This window comes from Equus przewalskii, chromosome 2, assembly GCF_037783145.1.
Source record: "Equus przewalskii isolate Varuska chromosome 2, EquPr2, whole genome shotgun sequence".
NCBI classification, from domain to species: domain Eukaryota; kingdom Metazoa; phylum Chordata; class Mammalia; order Perissodactyla; family Equidae; genus Equus; species Equus przewalskii.
This window is the reverse complement of record NC_091832.1, coordinates 21,426,366-21,444,880: the sequence shown is the minus strand read 5'-3', so window position 1 is coordinate 21,444,880 and position 18,515 is coordinate 21,426,366. Positions and strand designations below refer to the sequence as shown.

The window sequence follows — 18,515 nt, the reverse complement described above, 5'->3', positions numbered from 1 at the left end:
GGGAAAAACAAAACAAAACAAAACCTACAGCATCAATACATGGAGTTCAGTTATGATGATTTTGTTCCCATAAAACTCACCTCATCACTATCAAACTCATTGTCATTTGGGACAAGCCGAAAGGCTCCAAATTCTTCCTCTTCACCTTCTTCTTCCCTAAAATGCAAATCAACAAATCAAAAAATAAGTTGTCAGAAGCAAATTATAAGCACTCAGCCAACTTAAGAATTGAAAACATTTTAGTAGGGGCTGGCCCCGTGGCCAAGTGGTTAAGTTCGCGCGCTCCGCTGCAGGCGGCCCAGTGTTTCGTCAGTTCGAATCCTGGGTGCGGACATGGCACTGCTCATCAAACCACGCTGAGGCAGCGTCCCACATGCTATAACTAGAAGGACCCACAACGAAGAATATACAACTAGGTACCAGGAGGCTTTGGGGAGAAAAAGGAAAAAATAAAATCTTTAAAAAAAATTAAAAATAAATAAAAAAATAAAAAAGTAAAAGAAAATATTTTAGTAGCACCAACAAACTCTTCAAGAAACAGTAAACAAGATACCTTGCCCTAAACAAAAAAATTTTTTAAATTCTGATAAAATACACAACATAAAATTTACCATCTTAACCATTTTTAAGGGTTAAGTACATTCACATTGTTGTGCAACCAACCTCCAGAACTCTTTTCATCTTGCACAACTGAAACTCTATACCCATCAAACAACTCCCCATTCTTCCTTCTCCCCAGCCCCTAGCAACCACCCTTCTACTTTCCGTCTATGAATTTGACTACTGTAAGTCCCTCATACAGTATTTGTATTTTTGTGGTTGGTTTATTTCCCTTAGCATGATGTCCTCACAGTCCATCTGTGTTGGAGCATGTATCAGAATTGCCTTTCCTTTTAAGGGAAGGAAACGCATTTAAACACAACACATTTTGTTTATCCACTGGGGATGCTTCCATCTTTTGACTATTAGGAATAACGCTGCTACGAACATGGATGTACAAATACCTGTTTTCACTTCTTTTGTGTATACAGTCAAAAGTGGAATTGCTGAATCATATTTTAATTTTTTGAGGAGCTGCTATTCTGTTTCCCATAGCAGCTTCACCATTTTACATTCCCACCAGCAGTGCACAGGGGTTTCAATTTCTCCATATCTTTGCCAACTCTTGTTATTTTCTCTTTCTTTGATGGTAGCCATCCTAATGGGTATGAGGTAGTATCTTATTGTGATTTTTATTTGCATTTCCCTAATTATCAGTGATGTTGAGCACTTTCATGTGCTTATTCTTGCCCTTTTTTACCCTGTTTTCCACCAACTAAATGAAAGCATTATAATTTCCTTACTATGTAAATATGAGACTCAAACCCACTGCAAGACTCAGGATATGAAGCCCCTAAGATGACCAGTTATTGCTAATCTCAGAGAACCTGACCCCAAGATTTTATCAGAAGACCGTGCCCTCCCAGGTTCCCACCAAACGCTGAGACTCACCTGTCTGTTGGGAAGGAGCCTGAGCAGAGAGCAAGTGCTTCTTCCATTGGATCACCCATGCTGCTCTCCTTCTCCTGCTTATTTAACTCTGATGGAGCCAGAGTGGAGGCATCTACATCACAGCAAGAAAAAGATTTGTCACCAAGGAATGACAGCTTAATCTTCTTTTCCCAGCCATCGAAAGACATGCCTGCTCATATAGTTTTAAGGTAAGCTTGCCAAAAGGAGCTCACCATCCATTCATTTAACAAATCCTTATTTAGTGCTTACTATATGCTAGGCACCAGAGATATAGCAGTGAACAAAACAAAGATCCTGGCTCCCACAGAGCTGACATTCTAGCAGGGGTGGGGGGTAGTGGAGAAAGAAGTGTGCAGGTGGAAATAATATGTTAGCATTTATATGAAATTTACTATACACCAGACACTGTTCTAAGCTTTGCATACATATTAACCATAAACGATGAATCATAAGGCCAAAGCTAAAGCAGTCTTAAGTCGACACTTTACCACCCTAAGAAACTAAGAGCTCTAAATGTCAGAGAACTAAGCAGTTAATTCAGCCTACATGCCAGAATCCACCACAGCCCTGTTTTCTATGAACTTTTTTTTTTTTAAGAGTTTTTTTTTTTTTTTTTTTTTCCTTTTTCTCCCCAAAGCCCCCTGGTACATAGTTGTGTATTCTTCGTTGTGGGTTCTTCTAGTTGTGGCATGTGGGACGCTGCCTCAGCGTGGTCTGACGAGCAGTGCCATGTCTGCGCCCAGGATTCGAACTGACGAAACACTGGGTCGCCTGCAGCGGAGCGCGCGAACTTAACCACTCGGCCACGGGGCCAGCCCCTTCTATGAACTTTTTACCCAAGAGTAAGGGGCTTTCAAAGATACTGACTTAAGATATTTGGCTGTGGTGAGCGTAATGCTCTCTGTTGGATATTTACCCTGAGAAGTGAATTTTCCTGAACAAAGATTCAGAAGTTCCTCCATGTTCTCTTTCTTCTCGCTCTTCCCGGGCAGATGTTTTTCAGCCTGCGATGTGAACTTTCCAGTACACAAATCCAACAGCTCATCCATGTTAGCATCCATGGCATTCTCATCCATACTGGCCAATGGCAATCGAGGCTTCAGAGCTTGGTACTGATTCCTGTGGTTTCTAACATTTAAGAACCTACAAGCACAAGGAAGAGTGTAAGAAATTCTCTAGGAAAAAAACAAGGTAGTGGGTGAAAAGCTCTGAACACATTTCTAATACCAAAGTTAGAAGCTGAATTCCAAACCAGAAGACAAGATTCAAACTTCAGCCTTGTGATAATCTACAGAGAGAGGGGGAAGTCTTATGAAAGAATAAGTGCTGTTCAAAAGGTAAAGGGGAAAGGGTGATTTCAGATGGTGCTAGAGTAAGGCTTGGTGTTATGTCCATGTAACGTGCCACAAGTCTGTAACTCTCAATCCCATCCAACAATCATAACATAGTAGGATGGATACAGGGAAGTCTGATGCCCTTACAAGAGCTATGCATTTCAAATAAGGCAGAGATCGAAGGATCAGAATGCCAGCAAGGCTTATTTACGTTTTATTTTCTGGACAGACTTTGTTCAGACTTGTAGAATGTAATACTAATGGTCTGTACACCTTCTCTTTCTTAGAAGAGAAGGCACAGATGGAGTAACAGAAGCTCACTTTATTTTTAAACAAAATTAAGCAGTACCACCCACAGAAACATAAAACTACCTACCCATCTGCATCCAACAGTTGGCTCTGGGTGTCATCTTCTAAACAGAACTGGAAGTCTCCTGCTCCTAGGAAAAGTGTCTTAGGCTCTGGGGAGGCGTTATACAGATCCTGGGAATCCTCTATGGGAAGTGAAGGCTCAGACAGCTTTCCTGAACTCTGGCACCAAAACAAAACCAAACAAAAACAAAACATTTCACAAATGTCATTCACTGTCATGACAACAACAGAAGTTGCTATTTGCAATGTGTAATCTACTCTCAGGCAATTGCAGTTGAGGAGGACAATGCATAGCCAAGAGAAGCAGAAAGAAAAATATCCCCCAAAAAGTAAGAACACTGGATGAGGCTTGTTTTTAATACACAAAGAGGGTGGATTTTTTTAAACTGAACATACATAATGTGGTGGGAGTTGGTTGGCTTGGACACACTTTATTTAGCAATGTGGGAAGCAATAGGGGGAGGAGATTAGAAAGCCATTACCATCTTACCTTAGAAGCTGAGCTGACCAAACTGGCTCGAAATAGCCCAGGGGAAGGAGATCTGAATCCTCCTGCAGTAGGGAAAAAACTGGTCCCACGGCCTGTTTGTCTGTTGCAAGGCTGATAGGATGGAATTGTGGAGCCAATTAGCTCAAAGCTGCTGTTGTGGCTGCTCTCCTTTGTTAGCAGTGAGCATGAATCATCTTCATCTAAAGAAAGAGAAGCAACTTCTAAGTGAGTGCTTCCAGAAATAAGGTGGATTTGTTTAGGAAAAAGGGTTGAGAATGAACTTGTCAGGTAACACTCACAGACAAACTTCTAAAGTTATATGTTCCAAAACATTAAGTTAAAGGTAAATTACAGTATTAAGATAGCGTTATCCGATCAGGGTTTATCACTCGGAACAAAGTGGCACCTGAAAGTTCCCATCTTTCAGGTAGGCACCCTACCTAATGGCCAAAATCACTCTCTCCATTATTCAATCACTTACACATCTTCCTTTGGTCTACATATGATAGAAATATTTAATGGTTCACTCAATCAACACATACTCACTACAGACCTATTATATACCCAAGGTCAAATACAAAGAAAGGGCATGTAAGTTTTCAAAACTCCTGGACCAAAATAAAATTCTAATTAATCCCTTTCATTGTCACATGTCAGACTGGGAAAAGCCCACTAGAGTTCAAAAAATGAAATGTTATGGAATTGTAGTCTGTAAGTATCAAAGCTAGAGGATCAAAGAAGAGTCAAGTTCTGCATAAGAGTCACTGCTTACCCAGTTTGCTAGCCCTTTTGCCTGAGTTTTCATCTGTTTCTGATTTTTCTTCACTAGGAAAGTAACTACAAAATAAGGAGGTAAATTGTTTGAGTATCTGTTTTCCTTACTAGATGGACACATCCAAAGGAATCTTATCTTTCCTTAGGGAGAATTACTTACCCCATCTTGGAAGAGTTGTCTTTAAACAGAAGTAAGATAGAATCAGATGAGAGAGGCTGGGGAACAGAGAGGCCAACTGACTTGCCAATTTCACTACTGCCATCATTGTTTTCTTTATCCATTTCTTTTTCATCTTTGGTTTCAATTTCTTCACTACCAAGAAGGAATTCTGCAATCTTTATCAATCATGCCACCCGAAAACAAAATGAGAGAAGTCAAAAGTTTTAAAAGCAAACACACTGTCAGCTTCAAATACGGCTGCCTGGTTACAGGTCACATCTTAAATCTGAGAAGGTAACCCTGAAGGAAGCTCAGTCTAATTATTACCATTAACGTAATTTTCCCTGACACTTCTAGAGCTCTTTTATACTTATTTTACCTTTTGCCCTCCCAAAATTGCTACAAGATTACGAAAGACTGGATCATCATTTTATTGAAGCAATGAGAGCTTAAATGATTAGCCTGAGATTGCAGGATAACTACTGATCTCAAACCAACCACAGACTGTGATATGCTGCCCAGTCCAGCCATTGCTTTCTTCCTTTACCCAGGGTTAAAGATCAACCAACTCTTCCGAGAGACGCCAGGGGTCAAGCAAGAAAGCTTTTCTTTTTTCTAATACCAAAATGCTATCATCACCTATCTTCCCCAGATGGAAAACAATACCAGGAACAAGGGCAAGAAGCCCTTCTACAAATGCCCTCCTCAGTGAAGAATGAAAATAACTCAGAAGGTCTCGGCCTGCCTGAGAATTTATTTCAGACCTCAATCTGGCCAAGGTTAAAAGTGCTTTTTATTCTGAATAGAGAAAGCTAAATAAACAACAAAGATGAAAGTCTCTATTAATGCACAGCCATTTTAATATCAGCATTATATTAGAATGTGTAAACCAACAGTAGAAGCCAAGGCTACGGCTATGTGAACTGCAGATGCTCGATGCTGCTGACAGAACTGAATGCAGGAAGATTTAGGTACATAAGAGCTAGCTATGTTCATCTCTGCTCCTAAAACCTCTTATACAATTGAACATGCTTCTTATACTCTTATTCAAATCCAATTTTCTTTTACCCTTATCCTGACCAAGCAAAAAAATTACATAATTGCCAGAGACCTGATTGCTTTCCTCTTCCTCTTCTTCTTTCTCCTCTTCTCCCTCTACTGCTTTCTCTTCCTCCTCTTCTCCCTCTAACACTTCCTCTTCTTCCTCTGCTCCATCTTCCTCAGACTCATCTGTCATTTCCTCCTCCTCTTCCTCTTCTTCAAATCCATCTTCATTATCTAATTTAAATAGTGCTTGGCGTTTCTGGCGTTCCTCAAATCTGCGCAGTTTCATTGCTTCCTGTAATTTAGCTTTCAGCACCTGAAGCTTTTCACCTGAACAGAAATACGAAGAAATGCTTTAGACGTAATGACTGCCTACATACTACAATAATGTAAGTGCACTTCAGGCGACTCCAGAAGCTTCTACTCACATCCCAGAGGAGAATCAGAGCTAGCCATTTGTTATTTTGACAAGTGGGGATTATTATGAACTGAAGTAAGACAGAACTTCCACAGTTAGGTTCTACACCTGGGATAATACCCTATGCAGAGACTATAAAATCATTATTAAAAAGGGAGGAAAGAGGGGAGGAGTGGGACTTCAAAAGTCTCTGGCTCAGAAGCCTTGAAGGAAAACATTGATAAATCTATCTTTATTAAAGAAAAAGAGAAATAACTCAAGCGTAAAATGGGCAAAGGATATGAACTGGTAGTTTAGTGAAAAATGAACATATATTGTTAATAACTTAAAAATAATGCTTAACCTCACTTCTGATTAAAGAGATACGAATCAAAATAATGAGATACCATTTTTGACATATTTTGCAGAAATCAGAAGTTTTGATAATATCCATTTTTTTTTTTTTTAAGATTTTATTTTTTCCTTTTGCTCCCCAAAGCCCTCAGTACATAGATGTATATTCTTCGTTGTGGGTCCTTCTAGTTGTGGTATGTGGGATGCTGCCTCAGCGTGGTTTGATGAGCAGTGCCATGTCCATGCCCAGGATTCGAACTTACGAAACACTGGGCCACCTGCAGCGGAGCGTGCGAAATTAACCACTCAGCCACAGGGCCAGCCCGATAATATCCATTATTAACAAGATGAAACAGAAACTCTTATACACTGAGACTCAGTGTAAATTGGGGCAACTATTTGGGAGGGACAATGGGATGATATATATCAAAATTTGACTGAATGATTCCACTGTAAGGAATTTCACATCCAAATAAACCAACATATATCCGACCCTAAGACGCAACATTTTATGAAATCCAAAAACTGGAACGAACAAGATGTCCATTAATAGGAATATGGTTAAACAAATCACGTTATATTCATACAATGAAATATTATGCAGCTGTTAAAAAAACCTCAAAGGCAAGATAATATGTATCTGAGCTCTGGAATTAGGTGGTCTGGATTAGGCTGCTGGTTCTACTACTCACTAGCTGTGTAAACTTGAGCAAGTTGCTTAAATGCTCTCTATATCAGTTTCCTCATATATAAAATAAGGATACTAATGTTATTTACTGTAAAACACCTAGAGCAGTAGCTGGCAGAGAGTAAGTGTAATTAATGTCATACAAACACACATACACAGTGGTATATGCATTTGAATTTTCCTAGAAGGACACACAAGAAACTGTTAACAGTTACCTTTGGGAAGAATAATTTTTCCTTTTATACCTTTTCTTCAATGTTTTATTTTTTTCTACGTGATATATTACTTGTATTGTCAAAGTGAGAGCAGGAAGAATAGACCTGTCTCTAATACATGGTTAAAACAAAAACGTAGATTACAAAGCAGAATGCATGGTCTGATCACATTATTTTTCTTTAAATATCCACAGACATACACGCAAAGAGGAGAGTTTAAAAGGATAGATACACAGTATGGTTATAGAAGTTGTCTCTGACAGAGGATTGCAGAAGTTTTTTGTTTATTTTTCCCACTGATTTTCTACGACAGATATTTATTAGTTTTTTTAATAAGACAAAGGCTACTTTAAGAAATAAAGTCATCCTACCCACCCTACACCTCCAGGCAATGCTACACATGAATCATGCTGGAGGTACTGCTGTCCAGTCTCCAAGGAAAAAGTTCTATAACTTTTCACTATAGAGTCTCCAGTAGCCATAAAGACCTGCCAGGAGTACAAAGCAAAAGACACTGTGGACTCAAATACCTGGTTTTGTGTGGCTTGCTCCATCCAGCTTCTCAGCTGCCAAAGTCACAGGCACCACCTCTGCCTTCAGCTCCTCCTTTCCGTCAGTGCCCACCTCTTTCACTATGACGCTCACATTCACCTTCTGACCAGCCCTGGGTTTGGCTGCTGGGTTAGCATGCTTCCAGAAACGCTGCTTCAAGGCTTCCAGTTCTAAACCCAAAAGCCAACCAGTATGTCAGTTTGCCATGCTTAAACTCTTTCCTTTAAGATGCCAGTCAAGAACTGTATATATATACACTAAGTTTCTCAGCTCAACAAAGTTGCAGGGAAAAAAAATACAGAGACATTAAAAACCCCTTTGCTACTAACACCTATGTCTTATAACTTAGAACTTAACCCAAACTTCTGGGTCAACGGACTGCTGCAACTGCTCTTCCTCAATATATTTCAAAAATCAGACTTTTAAGATATAAGTTTATAACTGAAGTTGCTAAATATGTGCAGTTGGTTTTTTGGGGGGTGAGGAAGACTGGCCCTGAGCTAACATCCATTGCCAATCTTCCTCTTTTTGTTGAGGAAGACTGTCCCTGAGCTAACATCTGTGGCAATCTTCCTCCATTTTCTATGTGAGATGCCGCCACAGCAAGGCTTGATGAGTGGTGTGTAGGTCCGTGCCTGGGATCCGAACCTGTGAACCCCGGATTGCTGAAGCAGAGTGTGTGAACTTAACCAGCATGCCACTGGGCCGGCCCCCATCTTTTTTTTTTAATCTTCTAGTCCTAGATATGTTCAATTCTTAAAAAGAAGAAGTATTAAACTAGTAGGAAAAAATACCACAATTCTTAATTATTCAAGGGCTTAATTTTTCAGGAGTTTCAATCTCCTTTTTTTATTCCCTATTTTGAACATTTCATTATTTACCAGCAATCTTACTAAATATGGGCAAAAATTTAAAAAAGGACAAAGAAAACGACAATCAATCCAGGCAGTGATGTAACTCAGCAGCAGGACTGGAAAAAGGTTTTTGGTAAAGCTGTTATCCTAGTGCTACTAGCACAATCAGAGAGGAAATCTCACTTACACATGGCCTCTGTCACACACACCCAACTTGTATGCGAACAGGACTATTGACACTGGGAGCAGTAAATTCAGCAGTCCAGTGGCAACAGGGCGTGCTCCTCTTCCCCGCTAGTATTGTTTAGAATTTCCTCCTCCTTTCTCCCTCAGCCAGCTGCTCCCTGGCACCAACCCTACTCAGTCTAACTCCTCATACCAAAGTGGGATCTGTTGTGAGGACAATGACAGTTATAAAGAAAAAGGAAAAGGAGAAAAGCCCTTTGGGTCGACAGATGCTGGATATTTTCATGCGCCTTCTTTTCCATGATAAAATGTCCAGGATACTCTCAGTTTGGTTCTTTTTCTAAAATGCACTCGAATCATACTTTAGGAGTTTTGTGGTTACAATCGAGATGTAATTTTTCCTTCCCTGGAAGGTCTTAGTGGAAAAAGAACTGGAAGGAAACCTTTGTATTCTGAGTCCCTAACATTACTAGCAGCAAAAACCCAACTCCAGAGGATGATATGTTTACATTACAAACAAAAGAGCAGGAAGAGAAGCTGTAAGCCTGCATCCTATTTGACAGTGGTTCAGTAAGGGCGGAAGCAACGGGGGGTGGCAGTGGAAAGGGAACAGAAACAGGTAGGTCATTATTGGCACCAAGAGAATAAAAGAAATGAATGAGGAGGAAGATTACTTGGGACTTAAATAAGACTCACTGAGCACGTCTTACACACCAGATACTGTGGCTGACATAGCACCCGCCAAGAGTCAGCTGTTTAGTGAAGGAGAGTCTTGGTGGAAATAATTTCACTAATAAGAGAAGCAGCAGCAGCCAGTATTCGAGTGCTTCTTTATGCTATCCATTCATATGCATTATTTCAACGAATCTTCACTATAACCCCATGAACCAAATAGTGCTGTTATTTAAATTTTTAAAAAAGATGGCTCGGAGAGGCCAAATAGCACGCTTAAAGTTCCACAGTAAGTAGAATAGTCTAGATTCAAAGCCTGGTCTTGTGACAGAGTCTAAGCTCTTAATTATCATGCCACACTGCCTCGATGCAGAGGGAACACTCAGTTCTACCTATGAGTCAGGAAGTTTACTGAATGTGGTAATACTTGAGTTCTGTCTTGAAGGATCATTCATTCGTTTAATAAATATGAATGCCTACAATGTGTCATCTACTGTGGAAGCACTGGGGATAGAGTAGGGAACAAGTCAGAAGATTCCTATTCAAAGCATAAAGGGAAAAACAATGAACAGGTAATTACATCCACCTACTCTCCAAGCCTTCCTTTAACCACCTATTGGAAGAAACTTACCCCTCCTCTGAACTCCCATTGCACTTTATTCTAAATGTTTCTTTCAGCAAAGAATATGTTTCCCGTTTCTTCACGTTATTTAATTTTTTCCAATTATCAGTGACACATGCTCATTATAGAAGATGCCATTTACCACCTTCTCTCTTGCAATACTGCATTTGCATACTTCTTATCTTCCCTACTAGAGTGTAAGTAGCTTAAGTGTAGGATAAATGTCAGATTTCTCTTGCTATGCCCTACAGCATCTTGCATGTAGTGGATAGGTTAATATTTGTTGAGTGCAAAAAAAAAAGAAATTCAGTTTTGCAGACAATTTACTGAACTGAACTGTTTCTCTTTAACTGTGAAAAACTGAACAATGCTTTTATGAATTTCACACCATAACACAACAGCAATGCACCTCTTTTGTATATTAACCCATCAGCAGGCTTCCATTTTAAATCAGGTTTAGAACATTCTGATACCCTGCCAAATTTATCTGAGAGTCCACCAGTATCGGGTACCCCTGTAGAACATGATCATGTGTGGTCATCGGTTTCTCCTGTGTTCCCTGTCCTTCCTATAATCGAAAGCTGCCAGAATAAACCACTCTGGAGAGGCCTCCCACAATTCAAAGGATTACCTCTGTTAGTTTCAGGTTCTTCAAGTATCACAAAGGAATCTTCATCAGCACCCAGCCGAGGCTTGATGGAAACATCTACTCCCAGTTGCTTAAGTCTATCCAGCGTGAACCGCCTCACTTTTTCAGGTGGCACAGCTGCTGCTGATTTAGTTTGCTGGCTGGGCTCTTCCACGTTCTCCTCTGGTTCTTCTGTTTTTTTCAGGCCTTCTCCCTCCAGGGCATGAGGTTCAGGTGCCACAAGACCTCCAGCCTGATACTCCCCAGTGTCCTTGTTCCCAAGGAAGCTGGATTCCTGTTCCACCACTGAGCTGTCCCCAGGTGAGGATCTAGCATCACTCTGATTCTGTTTCTCCTGAATTTCTAGCTCTTGGCCTCCCATCAAATCCTTACGGCATGACACGTCTGATCCAGCAGTGATCTGCAGTGTCTTTGAAACTACAGGCAGTGCTTTAATTTCCTTTTCAGATCCCGCACCTGTTGTCTGCTCAGACTCTTTGCTATGGTGGTCACTATTCATCTCAGTTGTATTTGCAGTGTCTACGATTTCTTTGTGATGACTTGACTGATACTTAGATGACCTAGAGAAGGGAAAATGAGCTGAAGTTGAAAATTATCCTCAATGTGAAACATTCTCACTCCTTAGCACATAATGAATCAGTTAAATCAGTTTTAAGGGAGTGAGGAATCTGAACTTTTTACACCATGTGTTTGCTACAAAACTGAATGTTTACGAAAATTATAATCAAAAGGAAAGAGGGTTCTTACTTCAGTAGCGCCATGGCATTTCCTTGGCAAGTGGGCCGGGGTTTACGTTTGAAGAACTCATGAATGGTTTTATTCTCAGGCATATGATATGGAAGATTAAGTGCAGACTCTATAAAATGGAACAAAACAAGCAAATACGTATACTGTATATTCTGAAATGTCACTTCATGTTCAGTTAACTAAAGAGTACAGCCAAAGCCATCACCAGAAATGGAACAATCCTGGCTTTAATAAAGACAGGACCTAAGTACAAAACAATTCCCTAAAGACCAATGGCTTTTAAACCTAGTTGTGAAATCAAACTGATGCAGGAAGTTTTCTAAAAATATGGGCTCTTGGAACCCATTTCATGCCTAGTGAATCAGAATTTCTGTGGGGCCTAAGAATTTACACATTTGAAAGGTTCCCAAAGGAATCCTGATGCAGTGGGTCCATAGAAAACCATTAAAAAATCTCCCTCCCTACCACCACTACAGTTCTAGAAATTTTTTCAGTTTATACTAATGTTCCAGAGGCTTTAGAACAATGGCCATTCTCCAAGATCAATTCTAAACTTGATATTATAATCCAATTCATATTAGGAATGTTGAAAAAAACAAAAATCCCGAACATCCAAGTTGAGCTTACAAAGAAATACTGCGATTTGCCTGCAAGTTTATTGTACTGGCTTGTATTACCTCGAATAAGGCGCTGAGTCTCACTATGCAGTTTTTTTAAAGCTTCCTTACTTAACTTGGCTGCCTTTCTTTCCTAAAAGAGAAGAAAAAGTAAGATTACATTAATGCTATTATCCAGAAAGATAGATATTCATCCCTCAAAAGTTTGCTTTCTCCAAGAAAAGAGGATGGAGGGGGCACAGTAAGCACCAATAAGTTCAATACAATACAAACTCAAGGAGCTCATTTATTTGCAATTCACATAGAATTAATTCAATCTAATCCATATTTTTGTCTCTACTATGTACAAAGCAATATCTTGAGTACCAGGAAAATATGATAGACATGAAAAAATGTTTATCCCTGAGAAATTCACAATCTCCTGGTGAAAGAGATCAACATGACACCAAACAGGGCTCTACCTCACCTTTCTCATGCTGCCTTTTGATAACTCACTTTCTTCTTCAAATGAATAGCCTCCACTCTCCAAAGACAGTTCCTTTTTCTAAAAGAGAAGATTACAAGTTGAATAACACGGACAAAAATTAAACTGAAACAAGAGGCTGTTGCTTATTCACAGATGGCTTTTGTCCTCCAACATCACATCATGATACATTAATAGTAAATCAGTAATTATCAAATAGAAAATTTTAAACACACAGCATTCTATAAAGCCTAGAAAACAAATTAGAGTCTCAAATGGAGTTTGGGCCCTCATTTCTTATACCTCTGTATCACGTATTTCCCTAAGGAGGGACACTGACTCCCAGGGAGCTAAAGATAATCTTAGCAAGAACGATTATGCTTGTAAACACTCAGGACGATAATGCTTTGACGATGCTTCTCTTTGATGCCCTTCCTAAAACCCTACAGGTTCATTTCTTAGAGGCCACAGGATTATAAAATTTACATCTCTGCCCCATTATTTACCCGCTTCTTACACAACATAAAGTATCTTACTTTTTTTCCCAACATTCCTATGAGGGCAATCAAAATACTTAGTTTCCAAACAAGTTAGTATGTCTATCACTTGTACTCCAAGATTTTAAAATTAACAGCTGAAAAACTTAAATCAATTGACATGTGTTTTTCTTCAGTTAAAATAAATCAGGTTCCAAGAGTAAATCAGAAAATAAAACAAAGGTTAGAAGTGGTGGTGGCGGGGGGTTAGGTCTTATTACATTCATCTTTTACTTGCCTTGTGCTTTTTTACTTTGTTTTTCACAGCTGCCCTTATTGATTCTAATGACTCTTCATCTTCCAATGGAGAGTTATTTTCCTCCTCCAACCCAGTTTCAAAAAGGTCTTTATCCATAAGAAGACAGCCACTATCGTTAAATGGCTGTTCCATATCATCTTCCTGGATAATGCACAAAGAAAGGCAAAGTCCAATCATTTCAAAATCCAATATTTTACAACATCATATGGCAATTTGCATCAGGCCAGGAAAAAAACCCCATCTTTCATTAATAGACAAATATATGGCATTCTAGAAGATTCTCACTGGTTCCTAACCCACAGACATCCTTTGAAGTCCATGCTGTGGTTTTTATGCCACTGTCCATATTAGCAAATAAGTTAAATACTTATTAAGCAACTAGTTTATAAAACTTGAGTGTAGTTTTTCTAGTTAGCAAACAAGACTTCTGATGGATGGATGCATGAAAAATCCTCCTTTGAAAGTTAATTTTCATCAGATCAGAATGAGCAAAGAATTACCCCACGTGCTCACAAAGAAAATCAGAAACCTATTTATTTGGAAGTGTCTTCCATGTATCCGAAATGGAGAATAAGACCAACAAGTTTTAAATCATTCACAATACAAAACAATCAACTTAAAGCTATATTCTGAGTACAGAAACAACCTCAAGAAGTAAAAGCAACTTTTTCTAAAATGTTAATCTGCCTTCAAAATAGCAAATTATTTTTTTTAATGTACCTCATTTTTTGTTTCCTTCTTTTTTAGCCGCCTAATTTTTTCCATCTTTCTCTCTTCTTTCTCAAGTCTTCTCCTTGATTTTACTCTTGCTTTTCCTCCAGTTCCTTCTTTATCACATATGGGTTTTTTGCAAATCTTTCTGTCCACTGTAAAGTTCACAGAGTTTTCAGATTGGAGACCCAGCTCTAAGCAAGGTGTCTCTTGGGCCTCAAGATTTTCCTGATACGAAGACTCTTCGATGTCACTTTCGTCTCTGTCTGCCAGAGTTTTGTAAATTCTTCTGACTTTTCCATTTTTTCCAGCGTATAAATTCTCCTTATTTTCCTCCTCCACACTGTCATAGGTATTTTTCTCTGGAGAGGCATTTGGGTCCTCTCTTTCAGAATCACTGTCTTGTAGCACCTTCCTGCTTTTTAATTTCTTACTCACAAATATCTCTTCATCTGAATCTGGAGGAAACACAATTTTTTTTAGAGGTCTGCTGTCATTTGGCCTTCCTCCTAGTCCCACTACTCCTCAAAAACATCCAATTATCCAAGTGATATATCACCTTATGAAATTATGTAACTATCACCAAGAACTGATTGTAGCAAAGCAAATCTAAAAATACATTTTGAAAAACATTTTCCCTGGAAAAGTGTCTCTTACTGAGACATGTAATTATATATATTTACAATGTGTAAAGTTGTTCTAATCCTTCTGGCAGGTGTTAAAAATTCTTTTATTATAAGATGAATGCATTCAACCAGGCAATGTGGTAGCTTCTAGACATTTTATACATTCAATAATATAATAGAAATGGATTATTTTCAAAAGGGTACAGCTTATTATTATGCTTTTATAATAAAGCAAACAATAAGGTTAGGCATTAATAATTTAGTAAATCAAGAGAATAATGAGGGGACTGGCCCCGTGGCTGAGTGTTTAAAGTTCCATGCACTCTGCTTTGGCAGCCCGGGTTCAGGGGTTTGGATACCCAGTGCAGACCTACTCCACTCATCAGCCATGCTGCAGGAGCTTTCCACATACAAAATAGAGGAAGATTGGCATGGATGTCAGCCCAGGGAAAATCTTCCTTTCCAAGGGAAGAAAAAAAAAAAAGACAATAATGAAACTAACTCGACCCACTTACGACACAAGCCCCCACATTCTGTTTTTAAAAATAAAAGTAGTGACTGTTACAAACCTCTTTCACTCAAGGGCCCAGTTGTTTCACAGCTGCCCTGTCCACTGTCTGAAGGACTATCTGCTTCTTGTGGAATGAGTTTTGGATCATTGATTTCTAGGTGAACCTAGAAAATGAGAATATACTTTACATTAACCAGCAGGTGACAGAAAACTCTAAGTACATAATAATATACAAATCATCATGCGATCATCAGGCTGAAATAAGGAAAAAACCCAATATAATGGTTCAACGAAGGGATGACATTAAGAATTACTGGACAAAAAACAAACAAAAATTCATTGTTCACCTTTGAAGGATGCTATAGAACCAACTCTTTATTCTGAGTAACGGTAAACAAATGAAAATAATCAAGCATTTATTATGCTTTTTCTGTATGAACTGTTTCTCAGTGTACCCAAATAACATCACACAGATGCAATCCAGATATGGAAAACCCTATAGGACAAACTATGTGGTTTCTTTAACAGTAACTTGCAAGGAAAAAGAGAGGGAATGGAACCTATAAAGAGAGTTAAGATATATACATAAACACACATATTAACACTTGCAACATGCAGACTTTGTCTGGATCCTGATTCAAACAAACTGAAAGTATATGTAAGAGTCAAAGAAACATGAACACTAACTTGATATTTAACATTAAGCAATAATTCTAAAATTTTCAAGTGTGGTAATAATATTGTGGTTATCTGTTATGGAAAGCCCTTATCTTTTAGAGATGCATGATAAAATATTTGTGGATGAAATTATGTTTAGAATTTGCTTCCAAATTATCCAGTGAGGGGGAAAGTGGGTGGGGGTGTAAATGAAACAGGACTGCCATGATTTGATAATTGTTGAGGTTAGGTGATGGGTTCACTATACCAGCCTTTCTATGTTTGTACATGTTTGAAATTTTCTGAATAAAATCATTCTAAAAGTCACAAGGGAAAAAATCTGAGGAGGGGTATGTTAGGTGACTTGACCAGTTAGTGACCACGCTGACCCTAGATGCCAGGTCTCCTACCTCCTTGGGGTTCTTAGGGCTCTGAATCAACTTATTGATAAGGGGGAAAATATTAACATCTGTAATGTATAGGGCACAAGGCTTCATCCTAATGGTTTCTCAAACAATTATCAAATTGATTTGAATGTTTGGTACATTTATTAAAATAATAACCAAAGATAATGCATGCTGCGGAATCACTGAGGATCACGATTCTCCCCAAAATTTAAAGCAGTAAGACTGTTTGTGGATGTGCAAAAAGTTTAGGTAACCACAAAGCTCAAAAACGTACATAGTGATGCTCTTAATCACTCTATTCTTGGCAGCAGTACCAGCAACAGCCAGGGCCAGGAACAGGATGAGGAGAGAGGGCCTCAAAAAACTTAGTCATCAAGATAATACCTTAGTGCAATATTAAAAAAAAAATCAAATTGGCAAACTGTGGTTCATGAGCTCAGCTGCCTGTTTTTGTAAATAAAGTTTTATTGGAACCAGGGCCGGGATTGGGGTGAGTCGAGCTCGGCAGAGTAGTGCAAGGGCGGGGTCGGATCTGGTCTTTATTTAAAAGTCTGATATTTTGTTCAAAATCAAATCATGGAATCTTTGTATTAATTTTTATTTTTAAAAATATTGCATTAAAATATGATCTTCATTACTGAGTCTTTTTGGCGCCCCCTTAAATTGTGCTCCCAAGGCAAATGTCTCACCCTAGTCCAGGCCCGAGAAAAGAACATAGTTTTGAAAACAGATGTTTCTCTGCCCAAATCCGCCAGCGACCAGTCAGCCACCAACCAGGAGGCCCTGAGGCTCTACTTCCCCTCTCGGGGCCCCGTGCAGCGACCTCAAAGGCCCCTTCCAGACCCAGTGTCGAATTCCCTAAGACTCCCGCCGTCCATTTACAGAGAATCCCGCCCCGCATCCCAGCGGCCCGGTTCGGCCCGGAATTTCTTCTCTTTTGGGGCGCTGTGGGAGGAAGAGCTCCCTCGGCAGGAAACGCGCCAAACGGGAGCGCGGGTGGGGCGGGTGGGGCTGAGCAGGGGCTGGCCGCGCCGCAAAGAAAGAGCAACACGGCCGCGAGACCAGGGCGCGGGAACCCCAGCGCTGGGGCTGGACTGCGGAGTCGCGGACCTGCGGGGACAGCCGGGCGATCCCGGGGGGCCGCGAGGCCGAGCCGCGCGGTGCTCGCCGGGAACTGTAGTCATCCCAGACGCCGCGACCGGCTCCGCCAGGTTCGACCCCGGCCACATCCCATCCCTTGGCGCCGGGCCCCCGCAGCCGCGGATGGAGGCACGTTCACGCACTCACCTCGGAAACCACTTCGCCCGTCATGACTCCGGCCTTCCCAGCGCTCCGCTCGGGATGAGGCAGATCTCCGGTTCCGTGAGCCGGGGCGCGGCTGCTCCCGCCGTCTGCAGCCCCGCAGCGCCGTTCGAGCTTTCGCGCCCAGCCACAGTGGAAGCCCCGCCCTCCACGATTTACACCAATCCAGAAGAGGCTTTCTACATGAGGCCACGCCCTGTCTCCGTCCTACCAATCACGAAGCGCCTCGGCCAGCCCTACAAGTATACAACACTGTAATCCGAGTTGGATTGGCGGGTGGAGGCTGCTCTTGTAAACTAAGCCTGGGGGAGGCTGGAGGTGTACTTGCTGTCCGGGTGGTCGGGGCTGTCTGGCCTTGCGAGAGCGCACCAGGCGAGTGGTGGACTTTGACCTTTGACCTTTACCACAGCGCCACAGCTCCCATCAAGCACAATTTGAGGAGTAAACCCTCCAGGCGGGAAGTGAGCTGGGAGAAAATCCACGGGCACCCCAGGGCATCCCTGTCCCGTATTTGAGCGCCCCTGTGGGGATTTTCTCCAGGACCTCTATCCCTGGAGCCGCTAGATCCTACCTGCCCCTTCTTGTACACGGCAGTCACACCACTGAACATCAAAAAAGGAAAGTTGTATGGGCTGCTCAGATACCAAAGAATATCCTTGGGTAACCTTTATAATTTTATTTAAGGTTAGTTCGAGGATGCAGAAAACACCCACCCATCCCACTCCTAGACTCTTTGGACAAGGCAGGAAAAAGAATAAAAGGTCTGGAATCAGACTAATCTCAGACAGTTCTCTCTCTTGTCAC

General features: G+C 40.5%; 1 protein-coding gene across 1 annotated transcript in view; it reads right to left on the bottom strand.

Annotated features, from left to right (window-relative positions):
- CLSPN (claspin) overlaps positions 1 to 17,947 on the bottom strand; it is a 31,353-nt gene extending 13,406 nt beyond the window's left edge. Inside the window, exons 1-17 of the mRNA XM_008517503.2 lie at positions 17,697 to 17,947; positions 15,404 to 15,509; positions 14,218 to 14,666; positions 13,477 to 13,638; positions 12,706 to 12,783; positions 12,300 to 12,372; positions 11,623 to 11,731; positions 10,858 to 11,435; positions 7,871 to 8,062; positions 5,754 to 6,016; positions 4,643 to 4,818; positions 4,481 to 4,545; positions 3,709 to 3,908; positions 3,223 to 3,377; positions 2,429 to 2,655; positions 1,492 to 1,603; positions 81 to 156 (exon numbers count right to left, since the gene is read on the bottom strand). Coding sequence (XP_008515725.2) covers positions 81 to 156; positions 1,492 to 1,603; positions 2,429 to 2,655; positions 3,223 to 3,377; positions 3,709 to 3,908; positions 4,481 to 4,545; positions 4,643 to 4,818; positions 5,754 to 6,016; positions 7,871 to 8,062; positions 10,858 to 11,435; positions 11,623 to 11,731; positions 12,300 to 12,372; positions 12,706 to 12,783; positions 13,477 to 13,638; positions 14,218 to 14,666; positions 15,404 to 15,509; positions 17,697 to 17,720 — 3,045 coding nt within the window. The 5' untranslated portion in view covers positions 17,721 to 17,947. The remainder of the gene's footprint in view (positions 1 to 80; positions 157 to 1,491; positions 1,604 to 2,428; positions 2,656 to 3,222; positions 3,378 to 3,708; positions 3,909 to 4,480; positions 4,546 to 4,642; positions 4,819 to 5,753; positions 6,017 to 7,870; positions 8,063 to 10,857; positions 11,436 to 11,622; positions 11,732 to 12,299; positions 12,373 to 12,705; positions 12,784 to 13,476; positions 13,639 to 14,217; positions 14,667 to 15,403; positions 15,510 to 17,696) is intronic.
- Between the last annotated feature and the right edge of the window lie 568 nt (positions 17,948 to 18,515).